The sequence below is a fragment of the Borostomias antarcticus genome (assembly GCF_949987555.1).
Source record: "Borostomias antarcticus genome assembly, chromosome: 2".
NCBI lineage: Eukaryota > Metazoa > Chordata > Actinopteri > Stomiiformes > Stomiidae > Borostomias > Borostomias antarcticus.
The window spans coordinates 6,340,505-6,356,750 of record NC_140235.1 but is presented as its reverse complement, the minus strand read 5'-3'; the positions used below and the strand labels follow the sequence as shown (position 1 = coordinate 6,356,750).

At 48.0% G+C, this 16,246-nt stretch overlaps 4 protein-coding genes across 4 annotated transcripts; 3 read left to right on the top strand and 1 right to left on the bottom strand.

The window, feature by feature from the left end:
• Window positions 1–1,348: 1,348 nt before the first annotated feature.
• LOC311329548 (histone H2B-like) lies at window positions 1,349–2,262 on the top strand (the record flags this gene model as incomplete). The annotated part of the gene is made up of 2 exons (XM_084461423.1): window positions 1,349–1,543; window positions 2,140–2,262. 2 exons carry the CDS (start codon window positions 1,349–1,351, stop codon window positions 2,260–2,262), a joined length of 318 nt encoding a protein of 105 aa, XP_084317549.1.
• Window positions 2,263–4,620: 2,358 nt separating this feature from the next.
• Window positions 4,621–4,932, bottom strand: LOC311328099 (histone H4; the record flags this gene model as incomplete). The annotated part of the gene is made up of 1 exon (XM_084461224.1): window positions 4,621–4,932. One exon carries the CDS (start codon window positions 4,930–4,932, stop codon window positions 4,621–4,623), a length of 312 nt encoding a protein of 103 aa, XP_084317350.1.
• An 8,465-nt stretch (window positions 4,933–13,397) lies between these two features.
• On the top strand, window positions 13,398–13,784 carry LOC311328052 (histone H2A; the record flags this gene model as incomplete). The annotated part of the gene is made up of 1 exon (XM_084461168.1): window positions 13,398–13,784. The coding sequence occupies one exon, from the start codon at window positions 13,398–13,400 to the stop codon at window positions 13,782–13,784; it is 387 nt and encodes a 128-aa protein (XP_084317294.1).
• An 863-nt stretch (window positions 13,785–14,647) lies between these two features.
• Window positions 14,648–15,058, top strand: LOC311328021 (histone H3.2; the record flags this gene model as incomplete). The annotated part of the gene is made up of 1 exon (XM_084461136.1): window positions 14,648–15,058. The coding sequence occupies one exon, from the start codon at window positions 14,648–14,650 to the stop codon at window positions 15,056–15,058; it is 411 nt and encodes a 136-aa protein (XP_084317262.1).
• Window positions 15,059–16,246: the final 1,188 nt, after the last annotated feature.

Here is a 16,246-nt window from a genome sequence, read left to right as displayed (position 1 = left end):
GTAATTGAATGTGCCATGAGAATTACACAAAGCTTAACAATTTGAAGACGCCTAGCTTAGGCTTTAGGTAGGCTCCAACTGAAGATTTAGGCTACACCTTACACTTCACACGGAAAGTGCTTATTGATGAGTGACCAATTGATCAAAACTCCTTCTGTGCTGTTCTTTATTAAACTAGCCTACCTGATATGAATATGCGTGGTCGAGGAAAAAGTAAATGAATTTGGCATAGTTTCTGAAAATAGTAAGCTTTTTATTTCTATAGCGCTCTTCATAGCACGGATGCACAGAATGCTTTACAGTAATACATTAAAAGGCAATACAACACGAGACAAAATTAAAACGACACAGAACAGAAAAAACAGAACATTGCGAGCAGCAAGGTGTTATAGATGGCCGAAGGCCTGCCTGAACATCTGTTTCTTAAGAAGTTTTTTGAACATGAGTTCAGTGGATGACTCTCTCAGGGCCTGGGGAAGAGTATTCCAGAGTCTTGGCGCCACCGCCTCAAATGCTGTGTCACCCTGGGCACTGTTCTCGGCATTCTCAAGAGACTGGGCCTCTGCCTGACATTGTGAGCTACTAGGCTACTGTAGCTATATCCCCAAACAGTGGTGAGCACCATGGCCCTGGTCATATTCAAACCCCTCTCTCTGCCACTCTTTTCAAACACATGCACACACACTGAAACATGCTAGTGTTGAATGTGTACTTTACATGCACACGCACGCACGTACGCACACGCACATACACACACGCACACGCACACACACACTCAGGTCGCCTGGTGAAAATTTCAGCCTTTGACCCATCCTATGCTATCCTTCCTCCAAGGGCTGCCAGGAGCAGTGGGCGTGTGCAGGGAACCAATCTGTCCAATTCTGTTCACCTTTTGAGAAAGCTGTCTTTTGATGTGTGTCGTGCTAGCTTGGTGACAGATGCTGCTGTAGCATCGTTGGATTAGAGCTACCGCTTGCTTACGCACACACAAAATATTCATTATTATTGTTACTATTATCATTAATAATAATAATAATAAATCTCTGTGTTTCATTACTGTACTTGTACATCTCAGATTCATGAAGCAAGATTGTCCCTCCCACATTTTTTTTTTTGGGGGGGGGTTGACTAACTTAGTTTGTATGGATAGGCTACAAAAAAAAAAAGGCAGACGGAGGGGGGGTCCCGGCATGTGCAATTGATTTGGGTCACAGGTGAAACGAGGGCGTCGAGCTCAACGCAGATATTAGAGGGAGCCTTGCCTAAATATTTGCATATCCCTCCATATATAGTGGGTGAATACCAGCGGGTTCTTACATTTGTTCCTGTGAAGCAACGAATAATCGAGATGCCTGAACCTGCTGCGAAGTCCGCGCCCAAGAAGGGCTCCAAGAAAGCCGTCTCCAAGACCGCTGCCAAAGGCGGCAAGAAGCGCAGAAAGTCAAGGAAGGAGAGCTATGCCATCTACGTGTACAAAGTCCTGAAGCAGGTCCACCCCGACACTGGTATTTCCTCCAAGGCCATGGGGATCATGAATTCCTTTGTGAACGACATTGTCGTATCTTTTTGTCTTGACTTGGAAAGAATCTTCTGGAGAAAAATGCAGTTTAAACCAAATTTATTGAGCACGCCATTCAGGTCAAATTTCAGCGGTACTGATTTACAGTAGGTAGTATCCGGGTTGATATACTTGGCCTCAGGCCAATGAACACACGATAAACAATTTTGCATACGAGGGAGGTACATTTTAACACAGATCTGGTAAGCTTGTCTTTGTGATAGGTCAATTGGTGTCGCTGGGTTCTGCCCCCTCCGGACATGGGGGCAGTCTTGGGGTTTTTCCGGTCCTGCTTTGATCACCTGTAGGCTTCCTGACTTCTTCTTCAGAGGTGCCATCTCTATTGTTCCTCAGGGGCAAAGGAATGTTGACTCAGGAAAGGACATCTGTTTGTCATCTACATGTTAAACTAATTAAGTTAACCAAGTTCCTACTGAATTGGAGTTTATTCATTATTCTTAATAAAATGATTACTACATGAGAGTAATACAGATGTATTGATGTAATACCGTATAAAAATACACTACAACATCTTCGAGCGCATTGCCGGTGAGTCCTCTCGCCTGGCTCACTACAACAAGCGTTCTACCATCACCTCCAGGGAGATCCAGACCGCCGTGCGCCTGCTGCTCCCCGGTGAGCTGGCCAAGCACGCCGTGTCCGAGGGCACTAAGGCAGTGACCAAGTACACCAGTTCCAAGTAAAGCGGCTGCTTTCCACGGCTCCAAACTACCCCAAAGGCTCTTTTAAGAGCCACCCACATTTTCTGTAAAATAATGCAATTCCATGGCGATTTAGATTGTTGGCTACTTTTCGTACATCTCGCAAACTGCAAATGCTGCAATTGGTCACCGAATGTGCCTTTTGTTGGCCAATCTGCGATTGTAGATTTTTTTTTTGTTACAATGTATATGTACCTCATCTTTCCAGGGATCAATAGTTATCGAAGTAGCATATAGTCCCATCTATAGCTAGATTGATCTCTAATTTTTGCTATTGCACCCTTTTTCCAAACTCCCGCCTCTGGAAGACGGCGAGGCTGGATCTGCTTCTTGAATATCCTACGATGTGGAGCTCATTGCCTCAAACTGAAGATCTAACCCTACCTTTCAGTTTTATGCAAGTTTAAACAATCGATTTGATGTACTGTGCACTGTCAACCTTGTAATGCATACTTATTCATCTAGTGTCGTTAATGTATACGTTTTAAACGTAGTATTCAAGTCAAATTCAGTGTAGCCCGACTAGAAGGAAACGGAAGATTTCAGTACATAGGTCGGCTGAATAGGCTGTTTAAATAGGCTATGGACAGCATACTGAATATGGACAGCATACTGAATATTGCAAGGTAATTTTGATATGGATGGGCAACAAACCCGAGTCAGATTTTTTTTTCTGTTTTCCTACAATTTAACAATTTCAACAGTGTTGGCGAACAAGCCATTCATTCCGGTTAACCAGCTGGATTGTAGTTAATGTAGTTATATGCGAGTGTACAACGCAATGCGTATTTCGGAGCTCCTCAGATGCAAGCTCACGATTAATAAATACAACCTTAATGCTCTAAAAATGTAGTTTGATGTAATGTACTGCTCTATATATGGCTCTGTGTGCTACTAACCCTGCTCTGCCTCCCCTCTCCCTAGTGCGCCTCTCTCTCCCTCCTATCTTCTAACCAGGTCCAGTGGATGCCCCACTGTCACCAGCAGACCACCCTGAGACCGATAGATACCCCTGTGTCTGCTGCAGATGTCGTAACAAATTAGTTAACACACACACACGCACACACAGACATACAACAGTCCACTACCGGCTTTAGGCCTGGGCCCAGTACCCCCTTCCCCTCACCCTAACCCGGGTCCGTATCCTCTTCCTACCCCAACCCTACCCAGACCCCTGCCTCTACCTGGACCCAGGCACACTCACGCACACACTGACATACACCAGTCCTGGGCTCAGATCCCCTTCCCCTCACCCTAACCCGGGTCCGTATCCTTTTCCTACCCCCCACCCTACCCCAACCCCTGCCTCTATCCGGGCCCAGGCACGCACACACACACACACATTAGTGCTTGCCACACCTCTCCCATGATGCTCTTAGCCTTTCTTGCTCTGAAAATGTAGTTTGACGTAATGTATTGCTCTATATATGGCTCCGTGTGCTACTAACCCTGTTCTGCCTCCCCTCTCCCAAGTGCGTCTCTCTCTCCCTCCTATCTTCTAACCAGGTCCAGTGGATGCCCCACTGTCACCAGCAGACCACCCTGAGTCCGATAGATACCCCTGTGTCTGCTGCAGATGTCGTAGCAAATTAGTTAACACACACACACGCACACACAGACATACAACAGTCCACTTCCGGCCTTAGGCCTGGGTCCAGTACCCCCTTCCCCTCACCCTACCCCGGGTCCGTATCCTCTTCCTACCCCCACCCTACCCCTGCCTCTACCTGGACCCAGGCACACTCACACACACACTGACATACACCAGTCCTGGGCTCAGATCCCCTTCCCCTCACCCTAACCCGGGTCCGTATCCTTTTCCTACCCCCCACCCTACCCCAACCCCTGCCTCTATCTGGGCCCAGGCACATTTATGCACACACAGACATACACCAATGTTTGCCATGTCTCTCCTATGATGTTATTAGCCTCTCTTACTCTGAAAATGTAATTTAATGTTATTTATTGCTCTATAAATGTTCTTAGCCGGTAGACAAACATACTCCAGGAGCTTGCTCGATTGCCTCGTTGAGAGGGGTCAGGGAAGAATTTTTACAGCTCACTTATCTGGCCCCCGGGTGATTACTGTTTTTTTGCTTCCCTCTGGAATATGTAGGGGTGGGATGTCTGCCCACCTCCCTTGTTCTCTGTAAAGCGCATTGTGTTGCCTCTGGGTATGAAATGCGCTATATAAATAAAGCTTTGATTGATTGATTAATGAGCGTTGACTATTAATACCCGAGTTTCACTCAACATGGACCCATCGCTTTTAATTGTAGACGTGGGTGGCTCTTAAAAGAGCCGTTGGGTTGGTGGAGTAAAGAAACGGTGAGACGATGCTTATCCGCCGAAGCCGTACAGGGTACGTCCTTGGCGCTTCAGAGCGTAGACGACATCCATGGCGGTGACGGTCTTTCTCTTGGCGTGCTCGGTGTAGGTAACGGCATCACGGATGACGTTCTCCAGAAAGACCTTCAGCACACCACGGGTTTCTTCGTAGATCAGACCAGAAATACGCTTCACGCCGCCACGGCGAGCCAAACGACGGATTGCAGGCTTGGTAATGCCCTGGATGTTATCACGAAGAACCTTGCGATGGCGTTTCGCACCTCCCTTTCCGAGTCCTTTGCCTCCTTTTCCGCGGCCAGACATTTTTTGACGGTTTTCTTTTCAATTGTTCTACACGAAACCTTCGACTTGACTGTTCAATTCTCGAAACGTGGCCCGTCTATTATGTCGAAAATGCGGATGTGATTGAACACAGTGAGAGCTCTTTTCTGCTGGGCGGAGCCATGGAGGTATGATGAGACGGCATTGAAAATGGCTGCCTATTCATTTCAATGAAAGTTGCTCACCGGCGCATGAAGCCATTTGACGTAGGCTAGTGGCCAAAGCTCGGTATTGTAAGTCACGTGACGGCATGCGGCCCAAGACCTATTCCCCATGATTTGTGGATTATGATAAATAGGGCTAGAAAAGGAAAACAAAATGTTTGTATTCATGGCTGAAGATGGTCTGATACGACCGAAGCGGTCCTTTTTTTGTGTGTTGTCACATTAAATCACTTTTTATTTGTATCCTGAGTGCCTCCTCTCTTTTTTGTCAGTGTGCGGGCTTTTTCTTCTATTTTTCCTTGATCAGTGCATTTGGGCCCACGCACCTTACTTAGATTTGAATCAGCCTCATTTTAAGAGCGCCAACTTTTCCTTCAGTTTGAACAGTATGCAAGCCAGCAGGTTCTCTTTTTAACATTAGTTTCAATGTTTCACCTATGGGATGCGCATGCGCGACCCTACGACGGAAGCTTTTATACAGCGTCTGTCGTGATAGGTCAGACTGGCAGTGCATGACAGGAGGCCCCACCCTCCGAGGTTATATACCTGAGTCACAGCGCCAAACGTCATTTTCGGTTTCTTCCCTGTGAAGATTTGTGTGAACTTATGTTCGAGCTTATGAGCTCGCGGATAGATCGCTTTCTTGTCACTTTACTTGAATAATTTAATGTTATAAACTATATCAAAAACAGAATTAACAAGCCCATGTGATCTAGTGGAGCACGTTGTCAACATAACAAATATAACGAATATAACCAGACAATCTAACCAGCATAGAGCCGGCTTCGGCTATGGCTAGTTAGCTAACGTTAGCTATAAGCTTCGTAGATTTGTCAAACTTAATAAATACGACACACACACCACCCAAAGCTGTCAAAATAGTTCAATATTGGTGTAACTAAGATAGCTGGGTAATAAAATATTTTTTTCCCACAGACACATTTTGCTACAAAGTCTGTAACCTTTTAATATAGTTTGGCAAATTTCTACCGCTTCGATGTCCGCCATGACTGTTGACAGATCACTGACTGCTCGGTGACGTCGACACTTGACGTATCGTCCGGTAGTTCTATTTCGCGGAGCTACGCCCCATAGGGGGGCTTAGCTCCTAGTGGTTTACCCCGTTGCCTAGGCAACGCAGACTGAATATTGTGGAAGGTATTTTTGATAAAGTACTATTATAGTTGTTTAAACACAAGGCCTGCCTATTTAGGCCTAGTTGCTTCAATACTGAATGTCAGCAGTCTGTATTTTTCCAGAACACAGTACGCATGAAAAGTTGTTATTATCTATGTTCCAGTAGCAGATAAGTTGACTGCCAAGGACACCTCACAATGAAAAGCCTGTTAAAGTTGTAACTAACAGGGAACACCCTAATCACATCGGCTGAATGGAAAACGAAAGTAGTAAGCTCATAGGACAAGCATTAGATAAAAGTTTCAACCAATCAGGTACTCACACATGTAGTCACGCGCCAATGTATTGTGTGGAATAGTATATACAGAACGTTCCGACTTGAGTCGGCGCGCTTACTCAGATACCCCTTGTGTCTCTGTGTAACCGTCCCTTTGCTGCAATTGTAAGGTAATAAAGTATGTTTCTTTTACTCTACTCTGTTATATTTCGTGTCCTCATTTGACAAGGTTGATTGTGTTGGTCCTTGGGAGGAGAACCCTGTGGTAGGCTACTGGTGAATTCAATCTGAAGTGTTATAATAGTACTTTGTGAGTGTCCAAATGTCATAGGTCAACCGAGTCCAGCCACCACAATATGAATATTAAAAATTGAACGCATCTGACAGCCAATCAGGTACAGGTGCCTTACTCTCTAAACTGTATAAAAGAGAGCTAAACCCATCAAACTGCTCCCAAAATATTTCAGCGAGCTGAAATATTGACTGAGTGTGAAGATTTACCTCAAGTATGAAGAAAGCGGTCAGCAACCTGGAAGCGGCGGGACTGGGAGACATTCCAGCCCCACCAAAAGCCCTTCTAAGGGCTCAGTGTTGTTGCCGGAAGCTCAACCCGAAGACGGACCGGCACGATTTGTGCTTCGTCTGCCTCGGGGCCCAGCATGCGAGGGATGGTCTGCTTGTGCCTCCCCCGTGCGCGCCGTGCTACCTCCTGCCGTTGGTAGATAGGCAGTATCGTGCATAGTAGTGCTTTAGCGTACTCTAATAGGCAGGGAGAGAAAGGCTGTACTATGAGCAGGGCGAGGTCCAGCAGTTCGCGTCACCCACTGGCATCGGGGCTAGCTAGCCTACCTACGAAGGGATTAGCTAGCCTACGGGTGTTGGAGAAGGATGAGGTATCAGATCGCATAACAGGGTCCAGCAGTTCGGTGCTGCCCTGCCATAAGCGGGTGATACGTTCTTTTCCGGACAACCAAGATACAGTGGCGGCTGTATCGAGTGGTTTGCTCTCGCTAGCCCCAGCGTCACAGAGGCACGATTCTTCCGGGATTCCCTCAGTGACGCTGGGGGAACCTTGCCGACGCGATCCACGTCAGACGGTTTCCCCAGCCTGGAGTGTGCGAGGGGTTGCTGAGGCTCAGGTTACAACGTTGTTAACCGACGCCCACGCTTCCCCCCCGCGCACCGAGGCGGGGATACCTTCCGCTCCCTTTCAGAGAGGGCCCGCCCTGGGCTATGCCTCCGCTTGCTCAGCGGCGGTCAGCGGCGGTCAGGGCCAAGCGAATTTACGAGCGGTTCTTGGCAGGAATGCCTCTGTAACGGACGTGGTTTAGGGCATGGACAGTGATGACTCAGTGTTCCTCTGGAGAATTTATTTCACTGTAGCAAATCTGGAGAAGACAAGCAAACACACACATTTGTCTTCTGTTGATCACTGCACTGGCAAGTCTGCAACAAAGAGACTCAAATCTGCTGCTTTTGTAAAGTCTCCACAACATATACATGTTAAATACATGTCTTCAACACCACAAGACACTGTTTTTCATCTTTCCTATAGTGAAAGGTATTATAGAATTTACATCTGGCCTATTCCAAACACCTTAAACCTTTGTTCTCTCTCTCCTTTTGTAATTCACCACCTCCCTCAACCGTTCACATAGACGGGATGGCCTCCAGGAGGTCCACACACCTAGAAATGTCTACTCCAGAATAACCATCCTTTGTCCTCCTCTTCGAGAGAAGTCGACTCCCAGGTGTGGCACGTCAACCTAACTTGGTCGGACAAAGAGGAGAGAGAGTTATTCATTAATTTTTGTTTCAAAATCTTTTTATAATCGGCGTTCGCTTTGTCCATGCCACTGTGTGCGGCGAAAACTGATTCTAGCCGTTCCCAAAATTTCTCGAACTGTTCATCGGAATTTTGTTTGCAATATGTGATACGGTCCCAATTCATCTTTTTAGGGAATCGAGTTTTGATTCTGTTCAACAGCGCAGCGTTTTGGCCGTTAAAATCGGCATGAGAAAAAGGCAACGTAATGTCAAACGGATCTTTCACATCCCCCCATTTTAACCCAAGGCATTGTCTCATAATTATGGCGATTTCCTCTGCGTGAGGCTCATACATTCGAACTAAACTGTTAAAAAGATTTTCAAACTCGGTCCCACCTCCAAGAAATTGCCGCCTTTTCTCATGTCACATGTCTGTATTCTCGGCCACGCCTGCCATTTCATATGGCGTACAATGGATTAGCCAATCACATCCTGGAAGCGCCGTACCTGTGTTTTGCTTGAATATAAGGCAGAGCAAGACATAGGGACTTCACTTCTTGGATGAACCACTTGTTGCGTTGTCCAGGAAGTCCTTGCGCTCGTATTGTTTCTCAATAAACCAGACTTAACCTTTTGAGCGAATCTTGGTAAATCCTTTTTTGACTTGATCAGTTAAAATCCATTACAAAGGTACAATTAAATTAAAACATGACTTAAAACAAAAGTCGTAAACTAGCACCACCTGCTGGACAAAGTGTGAAGTGTAACAGTGCTCAGGCAATAGCGAGCTAAAATACTCTCAGAAAGAACATATTCACAAGTAGTTATATGGAGCCACATACCTGTAGAAGACAAGCAAACACACACATTTGTCGTCTGTTGATCACTGCACTGGCAAGTCTAAATGAGCAAAATAAAATAATGAATACGTTTTTCCCTAAAAACCGAGTGCATCTTTCTGAACAGCTTTACATGAGTCACATGACAACGACAGAATGCCTGGAGCGGCAGCTAGCTATTCTAGAACGTGGTGAAATTACACATTAGGATATCTATTGCCATCAGTCAAAACAAACACAGATATCATCAGGGCACGTAGTAAAACTGATGTTAAGCATTATGCACTACAAATTGCAACTTAAATTATCTATATTTAGCAAAGATTAATAAAATAAAGACTCTTCTGACTTCAATGACAGCCAACCTGCAGCAAAGTGACTCAAATCTGCTGCAGGGAGACGGCAACACAGCAGGGACATAAAGTGTGATAACCAAAGTGCAGTGAATCAAAACTCTACAGATTGCTCCAAAATAACAAATACTGTCTGGGGGTTGCTCAATTCGAATAAAATTCACATAAACACATTACAGGATTGTTAAATGATAAATAAAAGACAAATACAGATTAGAAATAATAAATAATAAAGGGCATTTTTAACTCTGTTACACCTCGACTGAGCGCACGCCCGCTCTCAGACAGCTATGCCGTATGGCGAGAGAAATGCTCTCTCTCCAAGTGGCTGGAACGCGTTCTGGTGCGTGGAGGCTGCACTCGACCCGCTGCGGCGGCAGGGGATCAGAGTACTAGCCTACCTAGACGACTTATTGGTCCTCGCCCCCTCCCCAGTGATAGCGATGGAGCACACCACCAGACTAGTGAATCACCTCTCGAGTCTGGGGTTTGCGATAAATTGGGAGAAGAGCGCGCCATGTCCAGCTCAGCAGGTAGTTTATCTGGGTCTCAGTTTGGACATGGTGACCATGAGAGCATCCCTGTCAGATCCAAGGAGAGAGGCGCTAGCGCTGGCTCTCCACCACTTTCGTCCGACAGTCGCAGTCACTGCGTTGTCGGTGATGCGGTTGCTGGGTCTCATGTCAGCGGCTCATGCGGTGGTTCCGCTGGGTTTGCTTCACATGAGGAGTATCCAACGGTGGTTTGCTCGGTTGCGTCTGGACCCGGTCAGACACAGACGCCGCTTGGTGGTGATACCAAGGTCACCTGCACTATTGGAGAGACCCGCGCATAATTGCGCAGGGGGTCACAATGGGCAGGGTGTCGATTCACGTGCCGGTGTTCACGGACGCGTCCCTCTCGGGGTGGGGAGGGACATGTCTGTTGCAGGCCGTAGGAGGAAAATGGCTCTCGGGGGAAAGGCGACACATCAACCTCCTGGAACTCGAGACTGTTTTGTTGGTTCTGCAGCACTTTGCCCCCGTGGTAGGGGGGTGCGATGTGTTGGCACGCTCGGACAACCAGACCGCGGTAGCCTACATCAACCGGCAGGGGGGTGTTCGTTCGCCAGCTCTGCACCGCATAGCGGTAGCATTGTGGCAGTGGGCGAGCATGAATCTCCGATCCTTGACGGCACGGCACATTCCAGGCCATCTGAATGTCGGAGCGGACCTGATGTCTCGGGGGGGGTCCGCGTCAGGACGAGTGGCGGTTGCACCCGCAGATTGTGTCACAACTGTGGGAGCGTTTCGGGGAAGCCGAGGTGGATCTGTTTGCCTCACGAGTGAATGCACACTGCCACCTTTGGTTCTCCATGAACCAGCGGGACGAGCCCCCTCTGGGAGTGGACGCGTTCGCTCACACTCCGTGGCCGAGAGCTCTACTGTATGCTTTCCCCCCAATAGCGGCTATTCCGCCGCTGTTAACCGGTCAGAGGGGCTGTCAGTTATCATGCTAGCACCGGACCGACCCGGGGCGCGTTGGTTTGCGGAGATGGTGGCGATGGCGTCGGGAGACCCATGGTGCCTGCCGTATCGGCGGGACGCGCTGTCTCAGGCAGCGGGGGCAATCTGCTCACCGCCGGTGCTGGGACAGTCTCTGATGGCTTGGCTACTGAGAGGCAGAGATTAGCCCGTAGGGGCCTCTCCGCTGCTGTGATCAGTACCATCCAGTGCGCGTGGGCCGGTTCCACTTCTAAGCTTTATGCTGGGAAGTGGGCGGCTTTTACGCGTTGGTGTGTGAGTGAGAGAGTCGACCCGGAGTGCTGTCCGGTAGAGTCAATTCTTTTATTTCTACAGCACCTGCTGGAAATGGAATTGTCGGCATCCACTATTAGAGTGTATGCGTCAGCCATTTCTGCTTGTCATGAGGGTTTCGCCAAGACTACAGTTTTCACGCATCCCTTGGTGAGGCGTTTTTTGTTGGGCGCCAGGAGGCTTAGGCCTACGGTCAGAGCCACGGCGCCGCAGTGGGACCTGTCCTTGGTGCTGAATGCGCTCTGTGAGCCGCCATTCGAGCCTTTGGAACAGGTGTCACACAAGTGGCTGTCGGTGAAAACGGCGCTACTCCTCGCTTTGGTCTCGGGTAAGCGTGTCAGTGATCTGTGTGCTCTGTCGACGCAGTCAGGCTGTCTCACCATCACCGGTGATTTCAGCAAGGCAGTGTTACATCCTAACCCATCCTTTTTGCCGAAGGTGGTTAAGAGCTCTTACAGATCACAGGCTTTGGAGTTACGGGCGTTTTATCCTCCACCGCATGAGGACGGGGAGGATGCTCGCCTACACCGTCTGTGCCCCGTCCGTGCGTTGGCGCGGTATGTCGAGGCCACAGCGGCGGTGAGGTCCACGCCTCAGTTGCTGGTTTGCTACGGCGCTGGCAAGGTGGGGTCGCCTCTATCCAAGCAGCGCCTGTCCCGCTGGCTGTGTGAGGGCATCACCACAGCCTATAAGGCAGCGGGCTGCCCTCTGCCTGGGAGGGTCAGAGCGCACTCCACTAGAGGAGTGGCTACATCGGTGGCCCTTTTCAGTGGGGTTAGTGTGGAGGATATATGTGCGGCGGCATCTTGGTCGACGCCGTCGCCTTTTATCCGCTACGATCTTTTGGATGTCCCGTCTGACTCGCTGGCAACATCTGTGCTGAGCACAGCTGTCAGGGGTGCGCGGCGGGACATGCAGTGATGGACTGATTGGGTGCTACTGGCCTCAGTGTTCAGTTCCATCAGGTAACCTGCCCTCAGGTTTTTCCTAGCAGGTGGATACGGCTGTTATCTCCACATCCCCTTTGGGTTATATGTGAGATTGTTGTGGTCGTAATTGACTTGTGTGAAGGACATAGTAGGCTAGAGTTACCATGCGTAACTGCCGCCCTACCTAGTCTCCTTCTCAGCGCATCTCTTACCCCGCCCTTCAGTGCACTGATAGTGGCGGGTGGGTCGGGGCCTGTGTATCATGGCATTGTAAGGTTATAATGCTTGTGTTACTGTGGCGCCTTGGCCTCAGCCATGCCGGGTTTGATGTCCCGTCGGGATGTCAGGCTCAGCAGGGGTACATAGGGCATCGCTCGCTCCGCCTAAACCACTAGGAGCGAAACCTCCCTATGGGGCGAAGCTCTGTGAAATAGAACGATAGTTACCTATTGTAACTCCAGTTCTATGAGTGGAGCGTAGCCCCATAGGGCTTCGGGCCCTGCTGACCCTCATTCTAGCTCGCTGAAATATTTATATTTTGGGAGCAGTTTGATGGGTTTAGCTCTCTTTTATACAGTTTAGAGAGTAAGGCACCTGTACCTGATTGGCTGTCAGATGCGTTAAATTTTAATATTCATATTCAGTCTGCGTTGCCTTGGCAACGGGGTAAACCACTAGGAGCGAAGCCCCCCTATGGGGCTACGCTCCACTCATAGAACTGGAGTTACAATAGGTAACTATCGTTCTTTTGTACTGACACCCACTAAAAGTCAGGCTGAAATCGACTGCAGGGGATGAGGTCATTGTATAGGTCATTGTATAATTATGCCATTTCTGACTGACTTCTGAGCTGAACCAACTAGTAGGCTACCTGACTGCCTTTTATTATTATCATCAATAATAATCTATTTTTACAGATTTGCCTTTTTTTCTTGTCTTTTTTACTGCTGCCATCTGCGCATTTTTTCTTGCGTGGATTGTTGTGCACATGCTACAACACAGGAATTTCAAGCCTCGGCGGAACTCCACGACATAGAGCAGGGGGTGGGGGTGCCGCTCCGATTGGATAAGACGACAACGGCCCTGTGGCCAATGGGCGCCCGTTTCTGCAAGGTATAAAAGAACGGTGTTCCGATTAGTGTAGTATCATACGGTCGTAAACCCTGAATTATTGACGTAATCAAGATGAGTGGAAGAGGCAAAACAGGAGGAAAAGCTAGGGCAAAGGCGAAGACCCGATCATCCCGCGCCGGTCTTCAGTTTCCCGTGGGCCGCGTTCACAGACTTCTGCGTAAGGGCAACTATGCCGAGCGTGTGGGAGCTGGCGCACCGGTGTACCTTGCCGCTGTGCTCGAGTACTTGACTGCTGAAATCCTGGAGTTGGCCGGCAACGCTGCTCGCGACAATAAGAAGACTCGTATCATTCCCCGTCATCTTCAGCTGGCTGTCCGCAACGACGAGGAGCTCAACAAGCTACTCGGAGGCGTGACGATTGCCCAGGGCGGCGTGCTGCCCAACATCCAGGCAGTGCTTCTCCCCAAGAAGACCGAGAAGGCTGTCAAAGCCAAGTAAAGTCGTTACTGTTAAGTGTCCCGAAAACCCCAAAGGCTCTTTTAAGAGCCACCCACTTGCATCTTTTAAAAAGCGCAATGTGTACTTCTACGATCCTCTAACAATGAACTTTAGGTACCGTTTCACTTCACCTGTGTGCAGCATGCCTTCCAAGTTAATGGGGTCATTCTGCACCCAGCAGTTCTTTTTATATTAAGTCATTTTACACCGTTGTTTACTGTGATGTAGGCTATAGTATGGGGGGGGGGATTCTAGTGTTTCCCACTCACCATATTGGTGTTCAATTGGTTCTCAGAAATATCTTAACACAAAATACAATTTTGAGAAGACATTTGCCTTGTTTGGATGGCAGTTTCATCTTGCAGATTTGAGGGATTTTACATTTCGTGTTAATTTATTGATTATTATTTGTGTTCAGAATTTAGTGAAAATAAGGGATGCTTTCAGAAAACGTGTGTAAACAAGAGAAACGTGTGTAAACAAGAGAAACTTGGTGGTGGCGGGTCACGGGTTAAATTGACAAATTTGCCTCTAAAGCCAGGGCTCCACTGCAACGTTGTCCTTCAAATTACTTTGAAAATGATTCGTAGAAATCCCCCAAAATAATTTGACTAGAGTAGATTGAAGATAAAGGGAGCAAATACGCCCGTTGGAAGTGGAGCGAGGGAGGTGGCCCATTTGAATTTTAGGCGCGCTTGACACCAGGCTCCGTGTCCAATGGCCACCGGAGAAGGAGGCGACAGCCAATAAAGCCGCACGGAGAGGCCGTCCAATCAGCGCATGGCTGCGGGCGGCGATATAAACTTGTACATAGCCGTTTCTCGAGATAGAACTCCCAACTCGCAGAGAAGACAAGAAGCGTCATGGCCCGGACCAAGCAAACCGCCCGTAAATCCACCGGTGGCAAAGCTCCGAGGAAGCAGCTCGCCACCAAGGCAGCTCGTAAGAGCGCACCAGCCACCGGTGGTGTGAAGAAGCCCCATCGTTACAGGCCGGGCACAGTAGCCCTGAGAGAGATCCGTCGTTACCAGAAGTCAACCGAGCTGTTGATCCGTAAATTGCCTTTCCAGCGCCTGGTGAGGGAAATCGCTCAGGACTTCAAGACCGACTTGCGCTTCCAGAGCTCTGCTGTGATGGCACTGCAGGAGGCCAGCGAGGCATACCTGGTCGGCCTGTTCGAGGACACCAACCTGTGCGCCATCCACGCCAAGAGAGTGACCATCATGCCTAAGGATATCCAGCTGGCCCGCCGAATTCGCGGAGAGCGCGCCTAAGCTAGTCTGAGTTGCTTTATCATTTCAATACCCACAAAGGCTCTTTTAAGAGCCACCTCATTGTCTCTAATAATGAAGCCAATGCTTTACCATTCTACATGAGACGAAGCAATTTGCCTACCTCTATTGGCTGCAGTTGTGAATCACATTTTGGTATTTCAATGTCCAAAAACTAGGGCTGTGTCCGAAAGTCAACATTACATACTATGTAATATATACTGCGACTCATACTATTTAGTAGGCTACGTACTACACTAAAACACATATGATGGATAATTGTAGTATACTACTTGACGCCATCCAGTGGTGTCTGGCTCGCATACAACGGGTAGTTCCGACCTCGCAATCTGATTGCGAGCCGTTGTATATTCACGATATACCAAGGGCAAAGCCGCTTTACCGTTCTATATGTAACGGATAATCAACGTTGGTCATCAACGACTATGTGTGCGTTAATTAAACCACTCGAGGCCGTGTGTTAGTGATTTTATAACAGCTATGGGGCGTTGTTAGGCAATCACTATAACACACGCCTCGAGTGGTTTGTTGCTTTTATACAACGGTTGTTACAGCTATTAGTGTAAAATAAACACAGCAATGTAAAATATTAACCTTTATTCAAAACGAAGCATCATTACCTCAATTCCGCCAAGCAAAATAATTCCCCTAACAAAAGGGTTGCCAAGCAACAACAATAACTACAATGCATTGGATTAAAGCGGAGGCGCATTAATATATCAGTGACCGCCAGGCCATCCCCATGCACCCCTAAGTGAAGAGCGCGTGTCTCTAGCCCCGCCGGGGTTGAGCAGTAGCTATGGAGGTATTGGTATGGAAGTTGAGGTGAGAAGCACTAGCTGTGGAGGTGTTTGTAGGGACACAAGGGCACATGCTCAAGTTACTACTGCTTGTACTATACTAATAGATTAGACACTCATTATAACTCATACGGTTTTAATGAATTAAATAGCTGAAAAAGAACAAAAGGTATTAATATGAGTTTACAGCCTGAATAAGACTGTCATACTGAATATTCTTTGAATATAAGGAAGGTAGGAAGGAAGGAATGTAGGAAGGAATATAAATGCTACCACAGTAGTCATAAATGGGTGCCTGTATCTTTAAGAGAGCCTGCTTGTGTCCCCAAATTCAAATCCCAACTGACACTGAGCATCCCTTCATTCCCTT